General features: G+C 45.4%; 1 protein-coding gene across 3 annotated transcripts in view; it reads right to left on the reverse strand.

Annotated features, from left to right (window-relative positions):
• unc13bb (unc-13 homolog Bb (C. elegans)) overlaps positions 1 to 19,396 on the reverse strand; it is a 97,148-nt gene that overhangs the window by 43,838 nt on the left and 33,914 nt on the right. For 2 of the 3 annotated variants that reach the window (XM_031577641.2, XM_042709325.1), the window contains one exon: positions 7,230 to 18,161. In XM_031577641.2, the coding sequence (XP_031433501.2) occupies positions 7,517 to 18,161 (10,645 nt within the window). In that variant the 3' untranslated portion in view covers positions 7,230 to 7,516. The other variant, XM_042709326.1, reaches the window with a different exon arrangement.

A 19,396-nucleotide genomic window follows, 5' to 3' on the forward strand; every position in this document is an offset into this window, starting at 1 on the left:
CTTAGGGAACAGCAGAACGCATCTAAACTTTGAGTTGGATCCTACCTATAGATCCAGGAAACCAGGAAGAGGCGACCCAAGAAACAAGACAGACATGGGGTGCCACTCCTCTCACGGTCTGCAAATTTGTAAGGAAACTGCGATAAGTGGATTCTTGACGCAAATGGAGAAACCGAGCGAGTTTATCGACTAGTGTGATGCGACGCGCACCTCACCACTTGTAGCAGGACAGATGGTTAGCTGACAGCGCAGTGAACTGGTGTCAGTGGAGACAAGCTGACTCTTTGTCATCAGGCGAAATGCAATTACCCTCTCGTCAAGTTTGCATTCGGACTGAATAAACTAAGAAAACCCGGGCCACTCCGCCCCAAATCTAGGAGCCTTTCTGTTTGCAGGTTGCATTGTGCTGTGCATTTCACTGTCATTGTGCAACAACAGTGAGTCATCAAATTAAAGTAAACATCGGGGTGCATTAAGCTCCTTGTGTAGTGGCACCCACTTGATTTCGAGCGCAGCCTCATGCCGGCTGCACTCGAAGAAGGCCGTCATTGAAATTCAGAGTCTGCTCCCACCGTTACGTTCCTCAAATGGATTCAGTGAGCAACAGGATCCGTCACTGTGACTGAGGCAGTGTGTGTGCGGAGCGAGGGCAAGCCTGTTTCCTTGGACGCATTTTTGGCACGATGCCTGGGATACTCTAAATGGTACATGAGCCATGCACATTTGAATTGGCTTTTCTGGCCTTTTAAAGTTTAGCTGAGCCAATAAGCAATTCAGGCATTTCCCAGCCCCACCTACCAGCTTCTCAGAAGCCTCAGTTAAAATATGATGTCTAAATTATATGAACATAGTAAAAGCTCCCTAGCCTTGGTTCCCCTTTAATATCTATGTAAAACAAACTAGTCCAGCCGTACAGCCGCCATCTTACCGCATTTTTTGGAGGGCCACTAACCTGATCATGTCAAACTGGGACAGACCCGCCTTCCAGACACTCTTATCATTCTAGAATTCCCACTTGGAAGTAAGCCCCTATCCAATAGCAGTCTAGCTCTGGAGGTCTGGATTTAACCTCTGTCCAATGCCAGTCCACTGCCAGAGGTCTGGATTTGACTTCTATCCAATAATAGTCCAGCACTGAAGGTTAGTGTTTAACCTCTGTCCCATACAAGTTCAGTGCAGAATGTGTGTTTTGCCATGATAACGCACAGGCCAGCAGGTGCATACACTGTCAAGTGTGCAATGTGACTACAAATCCCACCTAAATGAGGGCCACAATGAGGTAGGTAAAAAGACAGAACACAGAATATATTATATTTACATATATACAGTATATACACACCACACACACACACACACACACACACACACACACCTACTACTACTATATAGATGAAATAAATAAAATATGTTTCAAAAATAATGATATTGCTATTAATGTGCTAAATCAATGTAAAATGTGCATTGTACATTGCCACTCAGAGGAGAAGTCTCCTTTCCAGGCACAGGGGGGAGTCATTGTAGATGGCTATTGGCTATTGACGAATTACCTCCTGTAACAGCCTCATTGCAGCGGAGCTAACGGAGCCTCCGACTGAAGACACACTGCTGTCTGTACACTGTGTGTAGTGTTCTCCATCATGTTGAGGAGCTTGTGCAATATCCTTCTCTCCACAACCAACTCTCTGGCACTGAGCCATCCTCCTATATCAGTTTGTTAAGTTTCTTATAAATGTTCATTTACACACACACACACACACACACACACACACACACACACACACACACACACACACACACACACACACACACACACACACACACACACACACACACACACACACACACACAGACAGAAAGTGCTTTTGCTTTTTTTTTTTAAGTTTTATTTTTTCTGGCCCTACTAGAAAGTGCTTTGGGCCATTTACAAGACAAATCAAGTTAATCAGCTCTCTACTACAGCTCTTTACTCCAAACCTCAAATGAACCTTCTCTTCTTCAGTCACTACCAAAAAGAAGTGTCATTCACTTCACAGAAAGTGTGGAAATCTGCATCACGATAACCCTTTGCACACACACTCAGAAAAACACTAAAAGGAAGCATATCTCCTTATCTCTGTCCTTCTAACTGCTGTGGTTAAAAGAGGGAACGAGATTTGATAGCTTCCCAAACCTGATTGCTCCATCGCATACATGGTCAAAAGGGTGGAGATACACTAGGAAATGTTTACTCTTCCCTGTTCTGCAATTGTTTTTCTCTTCTGCATGCCTTTGTATTTCAGATCTAATGATTTTTGCTTAGTGTTGCGTACTCATCAATACAGATTATGACTATTTGATTTCAGGTACGTCCATCAGAGTGGATGCATGCACTCATATCTACAATACATTAATTTCCTGAAATGGAAATAAGACAAACAGGAGACAGATGTGAAAATGACACTGATTCCCATGATTATAATTTTAAAGATCATATATAAATGTACTCTTTAGGTTTGACTTAAAACCCATTACTTTTCTGAGCTGTGATTGAAAGATGCTGGAAGTCTTACCTCATGGTGGCACGCAACTCCCGAAACCACAACAACCTGTGTGTGATGTTTGCATCACTTGGAGAAAAGCATACAGTCCATGATGAAAAGTGTACGCACGATACGCAAGGCATGCGACGTGCATGCAATGGTCTCCAATGTGGCAAGTAACATGTAGAAAAACAAAAACTCAAGAGGGGGAATTCACGAGTACTTTTAGTCCCATGTTCCCACCGGTCTTTCCCCGGAGCGGAGTAAGAACGACACCCAAACCTGTGCAAGTATGTCTCCTCGTGTGAGTGTGTGTGTGTGTGTGTGTGTGTAGCGGTCCTGCTGACCTTCTCTAATCAGACACAGACACACATACACAGTGAGGACTGGAGCACAATCTGAGACTCACGCTTCAGCGGTCACACAGAGTATCACTACTATCTCTCCGCCTCTCCCTCACACACCCTCAGTTTCTCTCTCACTCCGTCCCTCACTCACCGCTTACCAACCCGCTCTTTCCTCTCTCAGTCTCTCTCCGCCCCTCTCTCTTTTTCTTTCTCCTTCTCTCTCCTCTGCTCTTTCCTTTCTCCTTTTTATCTCTCCTCCTCTCTCACATTCTTCTCTCCTTCGCTAACCTCTCTCTCTTTCCTCCAGTCTCTCTTTCCTCTCCCGTCTCCTCCTTTCTTTCCTTTCTCTATACCTCCTCCTCATTCTTTCCTCTCTTTCCCTCTCCGACTCTTTCTTTCCTCTTTTTCTCTATCCGACTCTCTCTTTCCTTTCTACTCTACTTTCCTTCCCCCCCCCCTCTCTATTTCTCTCTTTCAGTCTCTCTCACTCTGCCCTCTGGCAATATATTCCAACAAAAAGCTAATCTGAGACTGTCAAAATGCCAGTTCTCCCTTTCTCCTCCTCCCCCTCTTTCTCTCAACATCATCTTACTTTCTCATCAGCTATAAAATAACCTAAATTATTATCTAAACATTCACAACTTCTGCCAGCTTCGTGTAGAGAAAAGAACTTACAACAACTCAGACACTTATTTTACAATGATTTCAACATCAGTTATCTGTTTGACTGACAGAAGTCTGTGAACCAAATGGCTAAAACATTATGTTGCCATTCATTTGGTTTAAATGCTAGGGAGAGCCCACTCTGTGAGGTAGAGACTCTGATGTCCCATCTGAGCGTGAGTTATGGCATGGTGATTGCTGCCGAGCAGCCGATTCTCAAACGGTGGCTTTTCATAGTGACCTTTTTAAGGCTGGAGGCGGCGTTGCCTAAGTGCCTCCTCGTGTCCGTCAATAAATAACGCCGTTTTACGCCAGGGTGGGACACAGAGCTTAAGAAAACGTGTATACTCTCTCCCGCTCTATTCGATTAGGAGGCGTTTACGCAGACATCGCAAACTGCCCCTCCCTGCAGCAATCTCCATAATGGAGTCCCGGAGCGTCATAACTATAAACAAGAGTCATATTAGCATTCCAGTTTCATTAGCTGAATGTGTTTCCTACCTCCACACAACAGTACTATCCCGGTAAGGTCTGGTTGCATGACACAACCCTATTCTTTTTCATTTAAACAATGACAAACCATCAACATGTACAGACCAGCATTCACATACCACTTGTACAACCACACAGTGCAAATACTGAAGAGAATACCATGATGCAAATACCCCAGGGTCATTTTTCAAGGGTGGATTATACATGATTCAAATATGAGGCAGCTAGCTCTAAGACCACAGGGCTCAGTGGTTGGGGCAGACAATGATTGTGGTTTTGAGGCCATGGTGCTCCCAAATCTGTGGGACTGAAAATGTTTGAATTTCTCTCTGACTTGGTGCCAGTGTTGCCCACTGGGTTCATCTGTGCCTGGTGAAATCAGAATGTCACAGTATGGAATCCCCCTCACCCGTACTATTCCTAACTCACCCACTACCCCTCTCCCTTTCTCTCCATCTCTCTCTCTCTCTCTCTCTCTCTCTCTCTCTCTCCACTGACAGTATTACAGGCACAATGTCCCAATGCATGAGAGGACAGTAGAACCCCACTCAAAGAACACAACCAGCTGTGGTTACCCCCATTCTCTCTCTCTCTCTCTCTCTCTCTCTCTCTCTCTCTCTCTCTCTCTCTCTCTCTCTCTCTCTCTCTCTCTCTCTCTCTCTCTCTCTCTATATATATTTGTTTTTCTTGTTTAGTTTTTCCCTGAGGCCATCTTCAGCACTGAGTGAGCTGCATCAGCGCTTAGGGAAGAAACATGGGTAGGAAAAATGAGGATTAGAGGGGGAAAGCCACAAATCTATACAAAAGAACTCCACAGAATTGTACTCTTTGGGCAAACAGCACTTGCATGCCTTGTTTCCACATTACCAGACAGTAAACTATAAATTACATTGAATCTGCTTTATGTATCTTTATACATTTAGCATGTTGAATTTTTCTGATGTTTGTGTTTGACTGTAGTGTTAGCAATGTATTCAAGCAATACATGCTAAAATACAGCCCTATTATGAAACCAAACCTCTCCAATTGCAGTGTTTTAAATCAATATGGAAATTTGCATTTTAAGAGGTCACCAAGAAACGTTCAGTAAAATCTCATATAAATAACACACCAGGCTGCCAGGTGTCGATACCAGTGGAGAGCCCTACCACCAGAAAGGTCAAACCTCTATGTCATTTCCTATTAACAAGGAGACACCAATGACAAACATTGTTATTAGACTACAACTCCCAGAAGACCCCATGACCTCTAGAAGGATTTATATTCCCTATTCTTACCAGTGCAACACAGCACAGTTATGAGCATATAAATCATATATGTATGAATGTACGTTTGTATCATTTTGGTATCAGTTTCTGTCTTTATCAATGTATATGTCATAGACTGTATATAACAACCATTTGATTTTTCATACATCCCAGTAAACATGATTCACATGTTCAACTAATCAAAATATATCTTGATACCTTGAATGCCAATTTCCAAATCCAAACCTCCAAATATCATTAATCTCGGCTCGCTCTTAGGATTGTTGCTTGTCACACTAGTAAGAACATGATTAGGTACACCGGTTGCAATGGGTGTCCAATATCTCCAGTAATTTAAATTTCGGGAAGTTGACTACTTACATCTGATACAGACTGCCCTCAATCCTAGAGCTGTTTCAGCCAACATACAGTATATGCCTACTCTCACACAAACACGAGCGCACACACACACACACACACACACACACACACACACACACACACACGTCCCCGCTCACACTCACTATCTCTCCCTTGTTCGCTCACTCTCCCTCTTTAATTACTCCTCCACTCTTTATCAGCGATGAGGAGACGGCATCAAACTTCTCAGTGACCTTGGAAATTGCAGATTAGAGTTGCCCCATTCTGGAGAAGCAGACGCTCTCAAAGCCGTCCCTCAACTCACCTGTCTGAATACAGGGTAGGGAAGATAAAGAGCCTGTCTGCCCTACACACTCATCCTCTTTCTCTCTCTCTCCGTCCTTCCTTCCTGCCCGTCTTCCTTCCTTCCTTCCTTCCTTCCTTCTCTCTCTCTCGCTCTCTGTCTCTCTCTTGCCTTGGCTGACCGTAGGACATGCAAGAAATGTCCTCTTCATTTATGAGGAAGTTCATATTCACAAGAAAAATTCTGCTTATCCTGTTGATCATTCGGTTTAAGTTTCTATCTAGAGATACAAACACCACCACATACACCATCTGACTTACCCTGTTTTGCAGACAAATACAATTTCAGTCAATAGTTAAATTAAAGTAAAGACACAAGTTAGCGGTGCATTTGCCTCATTTACCAAGAACATGGCGATTCCTACCTGCACAGTAAGAAGGAAAGAGACTCTTAATCTTAGGACCAGCTCAAATTACTTCACCTTCCAATGAGAGGATTTGGAAATCAGACTTGATCACAGCAGACCTCCATACGCAATGCAAAACCCAGTGGCTCGAAATGCAACACAACCCTGAAGTGAATCTCAATCAATCCAAAGAATGCCCATGAAAGAGTCGGCCGGGTACTTACCTGCTTGCCAGCTTATGTGGCACACAAGTGGAGATAGTGGGATACGGATTTAGAAGGTGGGATAAACAAAGGGGCAGGCATGAAAATAACATGTTACGGGACAGTGAGTGGGAAAGAGTAAGGGTAATGGAAATGAATGGAGGGGACTCCCTGCTATACCTCCTGAAGCTGAACTCTCACTTTGTTGATGGCCTGGAGCCAGCGCAGCCTTGAAGGGGTGAAGGGCAGGGGAGGACCTTCATCCTGAAAACTGCAAGGAAGAGAGACACACTTTGACTGTTACAAAATGGAAGAAGTTCTGTGTTACACTTTTAAAGTCAAACTAGGAAGACTAGGACGATCTCTTGGACATGTGATCACACACACAAGCACACACACACCATTTGAGAGATTTCTCAGGTTTCTTCTCCACAGGAATGATGGCGTCTTTCTTGAGGGAACCCCCCAGAGAAGAGGGTTTCATCCCTTTGTCCTCTCCCCAGGCAGAGTGACCGTTTGTGGGTAAGGGAGCATTAATGTTAAGGCGGTAGCCACTGTGGTAAGAGTGATGGGGCTCCTCCAGCTCAGATCCAGCAGTGCTCTCCTGACCAGTCTCACTTAGCTGAGAACTAGCTTGGCTCAGGTTACCAGATGAGCCAAAGCGACTGCTGTCCACCGGGCTGATGTGTGGGAAACAAAGAGTGAGTATTAGAAAGCACTTTAATGAAATACACTTATTTTTGTAATGAATATAAACTGTGCATGACTAGTAAATCTATCTCACGCAGTAAATTTGCTACAGAAATGAATGACACACGGCACATGAAACAACACAATCGGGGGATCTTGCAAACTAGACGTACACACAAAACATAGACACACATGACATAACATCCTAAAATGACTTTTGGTAAACTATGTTAGGACTTTTTGTCTACATTAAGTGCATTATAAATGGTTGGGAGTAACCATTTATTATGCTGCTACTAGCCTTTTAGAACTCAAAAGATCCTTGTCATGCCGCATTCCTGATGAAAAATCTGGAGTGGAGTCGCAAAGGGGGTCCTTCTCCTTTAGGAATGAGGAATGTAGGGGGTCTATCTTGGGTGTGGATACATAGATCTCAGGTTTATCAATGCTATTGGTGGAGGCTAACATTTCATCTTTCAAAATCTTATCTGCTACAGAACCTTCCTTAACCTCATTACTGTCTTTTATGAATCTTTCAGAGTCTGTTGTAACGTGTGTGCCATTTGTTATGACAGTCTTATCGTCCTTAGCTTTTGGTTGTGTTGTTACAACAACAGGCTCTTGTGGTTTGGAAGGCATGGGAGTCTCTTTCTGCCAGGGGAAGCCTAGTTTAGCTCCAAAGAAAGAGGCAGCTGGAGGTTGGTCCTTTGCTGCATCAGGCTTTTCCTCCTGGAAGAGGCCAGTCGAGAACGTTTTAAACCCAGACAGAAGATCACTTCCATCTGCTTGAGAGACTGTGGGAGGGGAGGAAAATAATGACCCAAGAGATTTTCCAGCCTCACCTGAACCAGCCAAAAATCCAAATGCAGAACCAGACAGACCAGGCATTTCAAACACTGATTTTGTTGGTGGTGGCTCTAATGTTTGGGACTGCTGGGCTGTTGGCGTTTCACAAGGGATACTTTCAACTGGAAGCCCAGATTTGTCTGTATCTTTATCAGGTTCACCTATGATAACAATAGGCTTCTCGTGGATGACATCTCCCTCGATGGTGGCTGTTTTATCTTTATCAGTGGCCTGTGCTGAAGGTGCTAACCCTGCTGGAGCAGTGGATGTTGCGTCAGAAGGTGCTGTCTGGCTGACTCCAGTGTCTTGTTTTACTGGCTCCTTCCCAGCGAGAGGTGCTGCTGGAAAGCCAGCGGAAGTTGGCCCCTGATTTTGGGGATCATTTGCAGGTTTAGCTCTAGTCTGAGGTGCAGCTGAAGGGGGTTGTCTTGGCTGAGGCTGTTTCGGTGGCTCGGGTGCTTTGAACATGCCGAAGAGGTCACTTTTTATGGAATCAGTTGGTAAACTGCTTGTGAAGCCAAACAGAGAGGATTTCTGCTGTTGTTGTTGTTGAGGAGCTGGGGCTTGAGGTGTTGCTGACTTGAAAAATGAGGACTGAGCCTGAGAGAAAAACCCAGTTGAAGGTGCTGCTGATGGGGCACTTGGTCCAGAGAACATCTTTGACATGAAACCTGAGACTACGTCGGCAGAAGAGTCTAACACAGTTTTTGCTGCATCAGCAGGCATCTGTTCATTTTGTGCACGAGCAGTTGGGGGTTGAGTGATTTGAGGTTTTGCCTCTTGATTAGGTGGTGTGACAGTTGTACTGGATTGCAAATTTGAGGTTGGTGTTTCTGTTTTTATCGATGGCTCTGACGTGGTCTCAGGGGTACAAGAAGAAAGGGGTTTGTCTGAAACCTGGTCTAATGAATCACTCCTTGCATCTTTTACATCTGTCCGACCAGGTATAACAGATGATGGTTCCTGGAGTGGAAAGATGTCCCTGGTGCTTGATGGTGCTTGAGACATTGACATTTGTGTTCGTACAGTAACTATTTGGCTCTTCTGTTCTTCTGGAACTGTTTTCCCTGGCACTGGAGCCACACGTGCTGTAGTAACATCCTGTGGTTTTGGGGGCTCTGGTTTCTTCTCTTCCATAAATGATCCTAACAGGCCAAAAGCTCCAGACTTGGGTGCACCACTTTCAGGACTGGGGCCCCCAAACATTCCTCCGAATAACGATGAAGCTTGAGATGCACTCTGCTGGGGAGCAGGTCCACCAAACATGGAGAACAATCCTTTACCAGGTGGCTCTTTTGAGGGATATGATGCTCCTGGTGCAGGGCCTGCTTGTCCAGGACCCGATGGAGGACTTGGACCAGAGAACATAGAAAACAACCCTTTGCCTGGTATGTCTTTTGATTCTGTTGATCCAGGCAGGATCCCGCCAAGAAGAGATCCAACCTGGGAGGGAGCACTTTGTGGGCCTGATCCACCAAACATAGACAATAAACTTGTGGCTGGAGTCTCTTTGGGTGGGGGAGCTCCTTGAGAAGCAGCCTCAAGGGTAGGTTCAACCTGGCCTTGAGACACTTGTAGAGTGGCATCAGTGGACTCATTGGATGGCTTTGTTGTATCAATTTGAGGTGTAATGTCAGCTTTAGGTTCTATTATGGTTCCTTGTTGAGTTCCTGTAGTACTTGTGGTGGAAGCAGCTGTGGAAGGTGTCTCACTAGACTGAGGGGAAGGCTCACTAAACATTGACAGAAGACCTTTAGCTGGACTATCAGTTCCAGTTGATCCAGGAAGAATGCCACTAAGAAGGGATCCTGGTTGGGTAGTGGCTTGCAAAGGAGATTCACCGAACATAGAGAGAAATCCTTTAGGGGGTTCACTTGTTTCAGATGAAGCTGGTGGAGACATGGTTGTTGTTGTGGCTGTTGCTGTGGTTGATGATGATGATGATGATGATGCAGCTGTTGGTTGCTGGGTTTCTGTTTGAGGCTGTGACGATGGTCCCTCAGAACCTGGGACCAGGTCTTTGGCTGGCATCTCTTTGGGTGGCTCAGAGGCTGGGACAGATGGAGGTGCTGAGACAGTGGGCCCTTGTCTTGGGCCCTGTCCTGGAGGTTTCCGTGGAGCTTGTGCCTGCGGTTTTGCTGGAGGTTGCTGCTGTGGACTAGGGGCTCCAAACATTGAGAATAAACCTTTGGCAGGACTTGAAGTAGAGCTTGCTGATCCAGATAAAAGCCCTCCGAGAAGGGAGCCAGTTTGGGGAGCACTCTGTTGTGGACTTGGACCACTAAACATTGAAAACAAGCCAGAGGCTGCTCCAGCAGCAGCAGATGCCCCAGTGGTAGCCTGAGATGGTGATGGCTGTGCACTTGGTCCACCAAACATTGACAGCAAACCTTGCATTGGTGATTCATTGGGTGGGGCAGCCCCTGGAGCACTAGTTAGTTCATCTGCTCCAGTTTGAGGTGTTGATGGTTGTGCACTTGTTGCACTAGGTCCACTAAACATGGACAGTAATCCTGTCATTGGTGGTTCACTGGCTGGGGCAGTTCCTGGAATATTAGACTGTTCACCTGGAGCAGCCTGGGGCGGCGATGGTTGTGCACTTGCTATACTGGGTCCACCAAACATGGACAGTAATCCTTTCATTGGTGAATCAGTGGGTGGAGCACTCCCTTGAACACCAGACGGTGTAGATGTTGTAGTTGTAGCTCCTGGGGCATTAGATTGTTCTCCTGTAACAGCCAGAGTTGGTGATGGTTGTGCCCCTGTAGCACTAGAATCTGCAGGTGGAGAAGTTTGGGGCTGTGGTGGTTGTGTAGCGGGTGTGCTCGGTGCGCCAAACATGGATAACAATCCTTTCATGGGTGACTCACTAGGTGGGGCAATACCTGGAGCAGGAGGGCCTGCAGATGATGCAGGTTTGGGTTGTGGTGGTGGTGTAGCTGGTGTACTTGGTGCACCAAACATGGATAACAATCCTTTCATTGGAGACTCAGTGGGTGGAGCAGCTCCTGGAACACTAGAACCACCTGCAAGTGGTGCAGGTTGTGGAGTTGAGGGTTGGGCATTAGGTCCACTAAACACAGAAAACAACCCTTTAATTGAGGGCTCATTAGTTGCTGCAGGGGTTGACTGAGCAGCCCCTGAAGCTTGGTTAGCAGAAGCCGATCCAGATATTGGTGGTTGGGGACTAGATCCACCAAACATGCTCAATAAACCTTTCCCAGGGCTATCGTTTGTGCTTGATGGTCCAGACAGAAGTCCGCCAAGAATGGACCCTGATTGTGCTGGTGTCTGTTGAAGACTACTACCACCAAACATGGACAACAAACCTTTAGGTTGTTCTTGTTGAGGTGGTGCACTTGAAGGTTGAGGTCCAGATGCAGTTGCTGGAGTTGGTTCTGCCTGTGTTGATGTTGGTTGTGGGACGGGACCACTAAACATTGAAAGTAATCCTTTAACTGGTGGCTCTTTTGTGGGTGCTGCTCCTGGCGGTTGTGTTGCACTAGTAGTTCCTGTTTGAGGAGTATCTTGTTGGCCAAGACCACCAAACATTGAGAGTAATCCCCTTCCTGGAGGTTCTTGGGGAGGGGCCGTTCCTGAAGGCACTTGTGAACTAGGGGCTGCTTGAGGTGAAGTCTGATTAGGGCTTGGACCACCAAACATGGACAGCAGACCTTTCCCTGCTGATTCTGGTTCACTTGGTGTTCCAGACAGCATATCACCAATTGAAATGCCAAACAGTCCACCTGCTGGTTTAGGTTGAGGTTCCTGTTTTGTTTGACCAGATAGTGGCGTGGTTTCAGACCTTCTTGGAGTTGGGCCTGTGCTGGTGGTAGGAGGGAATACTTGAGACATGCTCTTACTAGGCAAATAATCTTCTGCCTGCTTCTCTGGTCCATAGGTACTGAGTGTATGTTGCTTCTGAATTCCCTTGGGTCGTGATGACATTTGTGAAGGACTTTGTGAGAGTTTATTTGCATCATCTCTTTGACTGGCACCTGACAGAGGTTGATTTGAAGGACTATGTTGTGGCTGAGCAGGCTTTGAGAGCGGTTGTGATGGCGGTGCTTTGACACTTTCTTTGCTGGTAGTAACACCAGGGGCCGGACCCTCTTGTTGCGTTTTTGTTATGGATTCTGGGGTCTTCAAGGGTTCAGGTTTAGGCTCTTCCATTCCAACAGCAGATTTAAAGCGGGTAAAAAGTCCTCCCTGAGTTTGTTCAGGTGGTGTTTCTACAGGTTTTGGTGTAGACTGAATGTTTGGTAGTGATGGAGATGTAGTGGACACTCTGGCAAATTGGTTGCTTGGCAATGATGTGGATGGTGGCACAGTGGGTTGTTGTGACATTGTGTTCTGCCGAGCGAGTCTAGGCTTCTGAGACGAAGAGATAGTTTGAGGTGGTGTGTATGGTTGTGTAGATGGTGGTGTGGGCAAAATTCTTGAGGCTGTTGATGGTGGTTGTGCCCGGTTATTCACACTTTGAGGCGCAATTGGAGTATCATCCTTAATAATTTTTGATTTGAGACTCTGGAAGCCTGTAGAGAGCAGGCCCTTGTTCTCTTTGCCAGGCATGCCTTTTTTTGTTTCTGACTCTGGACTTTTGCCAACTATAGATGACAAGAGGGAAGAAATCTTCTTAACTGATCTATTTGGTTGTTCCTCTCCAGGTGCCACATGTTTTCGCCACTCTTCCTCTGAAGTGTCTTCAACATGCCTTACTCTAACACGGGATGGTGAATGACGCCTCTCTCTGGGCTTATAACAACCATTGGAATCAGTGGAGTTTGTAGTCAAAGTGGACCCGAGGGAGATTGGCACTTTCTGAGAGAGAAGTTCCTTAACTCCATTTGTAAAAGATGGACCACCATTATTATTAGATGAGAGATCAACTGCCTGAAGAGAAGGATCCTGAGAGGCATGCTGTCGTCTTGCATCCATTCTAACCTTGTTTAATCTGTATGAAGACAAGTCTAATTGTGGTTGCTTTTGACCCAAGAAAGAGTTTTCAAACATCTGTGAAAAACGTTCAAAGTTCAGGTTCATGATCTCATTTCCTTTTCTATATGCTGAGGACAGGTCAAGTGGACCATTAAGGAGCTGGGCATCAGACTGGTCTCCTGGAAGCCAAAGGAGCTCATCTTCATTGCACAGAGGCATTTTAAAACCACACACAATGAGCATTTCATCATGGAGCCAAGCATTGGGATAATTACCAGAAGGCTGCCCATTAACCCCGAATTCACCGTCAGGTGTGCAAGCATATACATATTGCCCAGAACCATCTGTAAGGAGGGCATAGATGTATTCATGATCAGTGTAGACAAAATATCCACAGTCTCCATCATCAGCAGGCCACCACATTCCCTGTTCCAAAAGTGAGAGCCACTGGTGGTACCATTCCCCTTCTTCAAGATACACATTATCTTCCAATTCCCCATTAGCTATAGGATAGCCCCAGTTATCATAGCGCCTGGTCAAATCTCCATGACTTGAGTAATCCACTCCTTGTCGATAAAAGTCTTGGTTTCCATTAAAACCACACTGTCCATTTGCAGCATAGGAAAGGTTTGGTGCACTTTCCTCATAGTAACCCTCATGATAAGAAACGCGATTCAAACTGTAAGAGCTCCCTTCATTGAAGGAATGCCATTTACCAAATTTGACATTTCCCCTCTTAGTGCTCAGATTAAGTGCCCCATCCTCCTCTTGATTGCCCAATCTATCTAAACTGTTATGGCTACTCCACAATCTTTCCCTATTGGTGGGGTGATCAGTGATGTTTCTCTGAACATCTATTGGTGTATTTGCCAACTGTTGTTGACTGTACTGCATATTTGCATACGGTTGGGCAGGTAAATTAGGCTGATTGCTGTATGCACCTGATGTGTCCCATGGCTGAGAGGTTTGTTGTGAAGTACCTTCAAGTGTCTGTGTATAAGATGCATCCATGGGGTAATCATTTTGTGACTCATTGTTGAACTGCTGCCAGATAATAGATGCTTGCATCCAGTTTCCTTCATCATTGTTAAGAATGTCTCCATATTCTGTATAAGATATTCCTGGATCTTGATAACTGCATTGACTTGACATACCATGAACAGAATTTGTACTACTATGTAGACTTTTCTGGGATACAAAGTTGGGATTACTCAGTGGAAAAGAATTAAGATTTTCTACGCTATAAGACATCATTGGATTATGCACCTCATATGGATCTTGATAATATAACTGGGGCAAATTACCAGTGCTGTTTGAAATGTAAGATGGTCTATTATGCAGTGAACGAGTATAGCTAGCAGAAGTTCTCAAATCTAAACTCTCACTGTCAGCAGCCATGGGCATATACCCCAAGGTACTCCTTCTCTGACTTCGGGTGATGGGAAAATACATTCCAGGACGTCTATAAACATTTGCAGGATCAAATGTGGGCCCTGAAGTGTTAATATTTTGACTAGAAGCATATGAGTCTGATAGAACACCAGGGGAACTTCCTGAAACCATCCTCTGTTCTGCATTTTGAGTTGGACGATGCTCTGGTTTGGTTGAAGGCACTTCTTCAGTGGTGGTCCGACCAAAGAGTCCTGAGAAAAGGCCTTGTTGAGCGTTTGGCTTTTGTTCAGCCTCTTGAGTTGGTACTTTAGAAGGCAGCTGTGGCAGCTGTCGAGTCGTTTTACTTTGATGTTGTCCTGGCCCCGTCAAAGAACTGGATTGTTGTTTCTGTGTATCTACAGGTGCCTCCTGGGTGGTTGGTGGTATATTTTCAGATGACGATGTTAATTTATTAAAGAATCCAGACAGAATTCCAGTCTGGTTTGCATTATCCTGGGGTTGAGCCTGATGTTGAGAGGGCACTGACATAGGCTTTGGATTCTGTTGGCTGGTAGATTGACTTGGCTGCTGTGAAGACCCATCCTGAGAAGAACTCTGATTCCGCCTCAGCAGGTTTCGATGCTGTTGTTGAGTTTGAGGGGGTTGATTATGTGCAGACGTTTGCTGGGGCTGGGAGGTTGTGGCCTGAGTAGTGGCGTTGTCATCTGATGAAACAAGTTTAAAGAGTCCTGACAGAAGGCCACCTTGTTGGGGTGGTGCCTCCTGTGGTTGTCCAGGATTACCTGGTCTGTGTTCTTGTTGTGGGGTTACTTGAGCGCTTGGTGCTCTTGACAACTGAGGATTCCTTTGTCTCGGCCCTTGAATGTTTTGACTGCTGCCTTGTTGGTGCTGTGGTTGTCGAGTAGCTGGTTGTTGCTGTTGCTGAGGGGGAGGGGATGGATTGCTAGATACATTTTCTGCTGATGCCAATTTAAATAGACCTGATAAAAGGCCTCCTTGTTGTGGAGGTGCTTGCTGGGAGGAGTTTGGTGGTTGTTGCTGTGAACTCTGACTAGCAGGGGGAACCCTTTGCTGAGGTGAAGTTTGCACATCACTTGAAACATTTTCTGTGGAAGAAAACTTCAATAGCCCTGAGAGAAGACCCCCTGTTTGTGGAGGAGGGACATTTTGCTGTGGGGGAGGTGGCTGGTTTTGAGGCTGGGTTTGTGGATGAATGGTTTGGCTGCTTTGGCTGCTTGCTGGAGTCTGCTGTTGCGGTTGGCTGACGGACGACAAATCGCCAGTGGATGCAAATTTCAGAAATCCAGAAAGCAGTCCACTTTGCTGAGGCTGATTGGGGTTAGCACCTGTTGCCGGTCTGGCACTAGACATGTCTTCAGAGGAAGTTGCTTTGAACAAACCTGAGAATAGACCTTGAGGTTCTGGCTGAGGGGTTGGGTTTCTCACAGGTCCCTGTTGAGAAGGCGGTCCCTGTTGAGGAGGCCGTCCTTGCATTGGCCTCTGCCCTTGAGGATTTCGCTGTGGGCCACCCTGAACTCCCTGATTTGGACCAGGTGGGCCTTGAGGTCTTGGGCCTTGAGGTCTTGGGCCTTGAAATCTTGGACCTTGAGGTCTTGGACCTGGGGGTGGTGGACCTGGGGGTGGTGGACTTGCTCCTGCTGGATTTTCACCTGCTTTGAAAAGGTTGGAGAACCACCCTGTTTCTGTGGCAGCCTTGGGCTGGTTTTCAATAAGTGAAGCACGACTCTGGGGCTGAGGTCTATTGCCAGGGTTTCCAGAGGTTGCTGTGCCCACAGCGGAGGCTTGTTGAATGTTGGTGGGATTCTGTGATGCAGCTTGTGGAGTACTGATGTCTTCTCCTGAAGCAAATCTCAGAAACCCAGAAAGCATGCCACCCTCTGGTTTAGGTGGCTGTGGCTCTTCTGGCACGCTCATGTTTTCTGTTGATCTGAACACAGGAAAAACTGTGACAGATTGAGGGGGTGGGATTGGAGGGTTTACTGGTGTTATCAATGAGCTGAATGATTTCTTGAAAGGACTAAAGAAACTTGTGTCTGGAGGAGGAGGTTGGCTCACAGGTTTTACATTGATTGTTTTGTTGGCAATTTCTGGAGCTGAATATGGGTTGTCTTGTGTCTTCTGCTGGGTATTCATATACTGAGAGCTACTATTGACTTTCTCTAGGACTCCTGGGCCAGGAACCTTTGGCTGCTGTTGCTGAATTGGATGTTTCCCATCAAACTCAGGCTTATCCAAAGATCCATCCTTTGAGCCAGTTCTGAGTGATGGCTTGTTTGTATCAGTTGAGTTCCCTGCTTCTTCACCTGGAAACATTTTCATTGGGTTTATTTTTCCCAAAACAGAGTTTTTGAAAGGTTCCTGAGCTTTGTTGACATTGATATTTTGAGCCCCAAGGTTGGTTGTGATGGTATAGTTTCCTTGTTGTGTCTTACCATCAGACTGAAATGGCAATAAAGAAAACCTTCTAGTGGGTGGAGGATCTGGATCAGGTGATACAACAGCTACTGGTGTGGGGCTTGGTGACTTGGGAATAAAAGAGAAGAGTTTTGCTAACCCTGTGTCACTAGGAGCAGAAGATTGTGCCTCAGATTTCTCAGCAGGATTTGAAGTGGGTTGTTTGGAACCGGAGCCAACCTTTTCAGTAAAGGAGCTGAATAGAGAACTCATGGCACTCTTAACACCAGTCATGCCAGGTTCAGGCTCAGGTTCAGTTTTTTTGTCTTTTGACTCACTCTTAGCGTCTTTTGAAATATTGCTTGGGTCTTCTCCAACAGACTCTGTTCTTGTACTACCTTGAGAGGACAACCTTGACTTTGGAGATTTGGGCAAGGAGCCATATTTGTTTATCTCTTCTTCTTTCTCAGCAAGATACTCTGACACAGTTTCAACCAGGCACTGTAGCTCATCCATTGGATCAACATACTCATCACTTGGCTCTTCCACGGGAGATAACATGGCTTCTGATACCCATCCACCTAATTTACCCTTTCCACTTTTCTTATCCCGATAACCCAGAGGTTTTTCTGAGTAACCACCATAGGAGTTGGTATATCTACTATGGCGATAACCCCTCCCATCCTCAGTGTGCATTGCGTTCACCAAATACTCTTCAAATTCCTCCTCAGAGCCCAGCGGGTACTGGAGCTCATCGACATCTGGGTCGAAAGAAACACATCTCATTCTGGCAGCCTCTTCCTCTTGATATGCCACATAATTCTCCAAGGTGTTCCCCAACTTGTTCTTGGCCCACAGTCTGGTTTTGTACAGCAGGCCATTCTTGTACGGCCTAAGGCATGGCGTCATGTTCTCGTCCTCGTCCTCCATCTCCGCCACCTGACGCAACACCAGCTCACCTCTCTTCTGGCGCAGCAGGGCCAGGTCGGGAGGAAATGGTTCATCTCTCTCCGCCTCAGTTTGCAGAAACCCCCCAGGGTCCCGCAGCCTTTTTCTTCTTCGCCGATCGATCGTTTCGTACCCTTCAGGGTAAGCAGGCTGAAGCCTCCCTCTGGGTTCTCTGCTGGGCTGGGAGGAGCAACCCACAGTCTCGCGACAGGCCCTTGACATGCGGATGATGTCGCTTTGACGGTCCTCTTCGATCCAGTGAGACTCCCCCTCGTTCAAAAAATCGTTCAGGGCATTTTTACCCTGTACTTTGTACTTGGCCTCCCAATCTTCCACACCCATGCCTGAATCTACAGGGATAATTCTAACTCTGCCTCTCTGATTTGGGGCTCTGATTATGAATATGTGAGGTGATTTGATTGGGATGGAGAGGTTTAAAAGAAGAGAAAACAAAGAGAGAAAATATTTTGAAGACAAGAAAATGCCACTTAAAGACATACAAAGCCAGAACAAAATGAAACAAAAATTTAAAGCATATGGTGAGAAAAGCTTATTAATCTGAATGTACGTCACTGCAAAGAATATAATGAATGATGAATTATATTACCCACATCTCAAAACTTACAAAAACATATGCAATATCTGAAAGGCGGACACTTTATAATATTTTAGTGCAAACTTCAATCATAATGGAAATGAACCCCCTAATATGAATGTGTGTGACCAGCAAGTTTGGCTCTAGGAGAGTGGCCTCCTGAACAAAAGAAAAACTACATAAACACACAACATTCATCAGTTTTCCCCTTGTGTAATCCTGTTTCTTTTTTTTCTGATGTTATGGAATTATCCGGATCAGCTTTCTATCTGTCCTCACAGACAGAGATTAACTACAATTTCAGCAGGCTGCATGTTTGTCTAGCACAAGTCGCAAGGGTAAAAAGATCACAAAGAACCCAAGTGCCCATGAATCACAAGTCTTGCATCATGGACAGAGCAGAAGTCACAAACTGGACATCCTTACATTTTGCTGCTGAAACAGCACTTGTTCATGGAATTGCAGAAGAGGCATTTTATAATTTGGAACTAAATACCAAAATAAGACATTCTATCATCCTGTTTTTGTTTAAATTACACTTGCATCAAGTCGCTTCAGTCATATTCTTAGTAAACCATTCTTTCGTCTTTTAGTGTTGGTGTTTTCTCATGACAACCCCACATATGTCAAAACTGAAATGCATAATTCTTAATAAAGGGGAAAGCGCAAGTAAACAGAAAGTCTCATTGATATGCACTGCAAGGCAATAGTAGGCCAAAATTGGATTAAGCTGCCTTGGGGCTCTTTACTGTAAGTCATTCCCAAAGGTCGGGAAATTGAACATTTGCCTTTGGGCAATGAATGGCTGAATTGTAAGAGGGCTATTATAGACCAGACTCAAGATTTAAGAGTAATCACACACCAGAAAAACTACTGCACTGGTCCTGCAAAGTCCTACAAACACATGGCCCTACAGGTTACGATAAAAATGTTTTGATGGCTAGATCTGGGGAAAAAGTACTACAATTATTTAAAATGGTCAGTTACAGTTTACCATTTTCAAATTTGTCAAAGAAATATTTGATCTATTC

This window comes from Clupea harengus, chromosome 12 (assembly GCF_900700415.2).
Source record: "Clupea harengus chromosome 12, Ch_v2.0.2, whole genome shotgun sequence".
Taxonomy (NCBI): Eukaryota; Metazoa; Chordata; class Actinopteri; order Clupeiformes; family Clupeidae; genus Clupea; species Clupea harengus.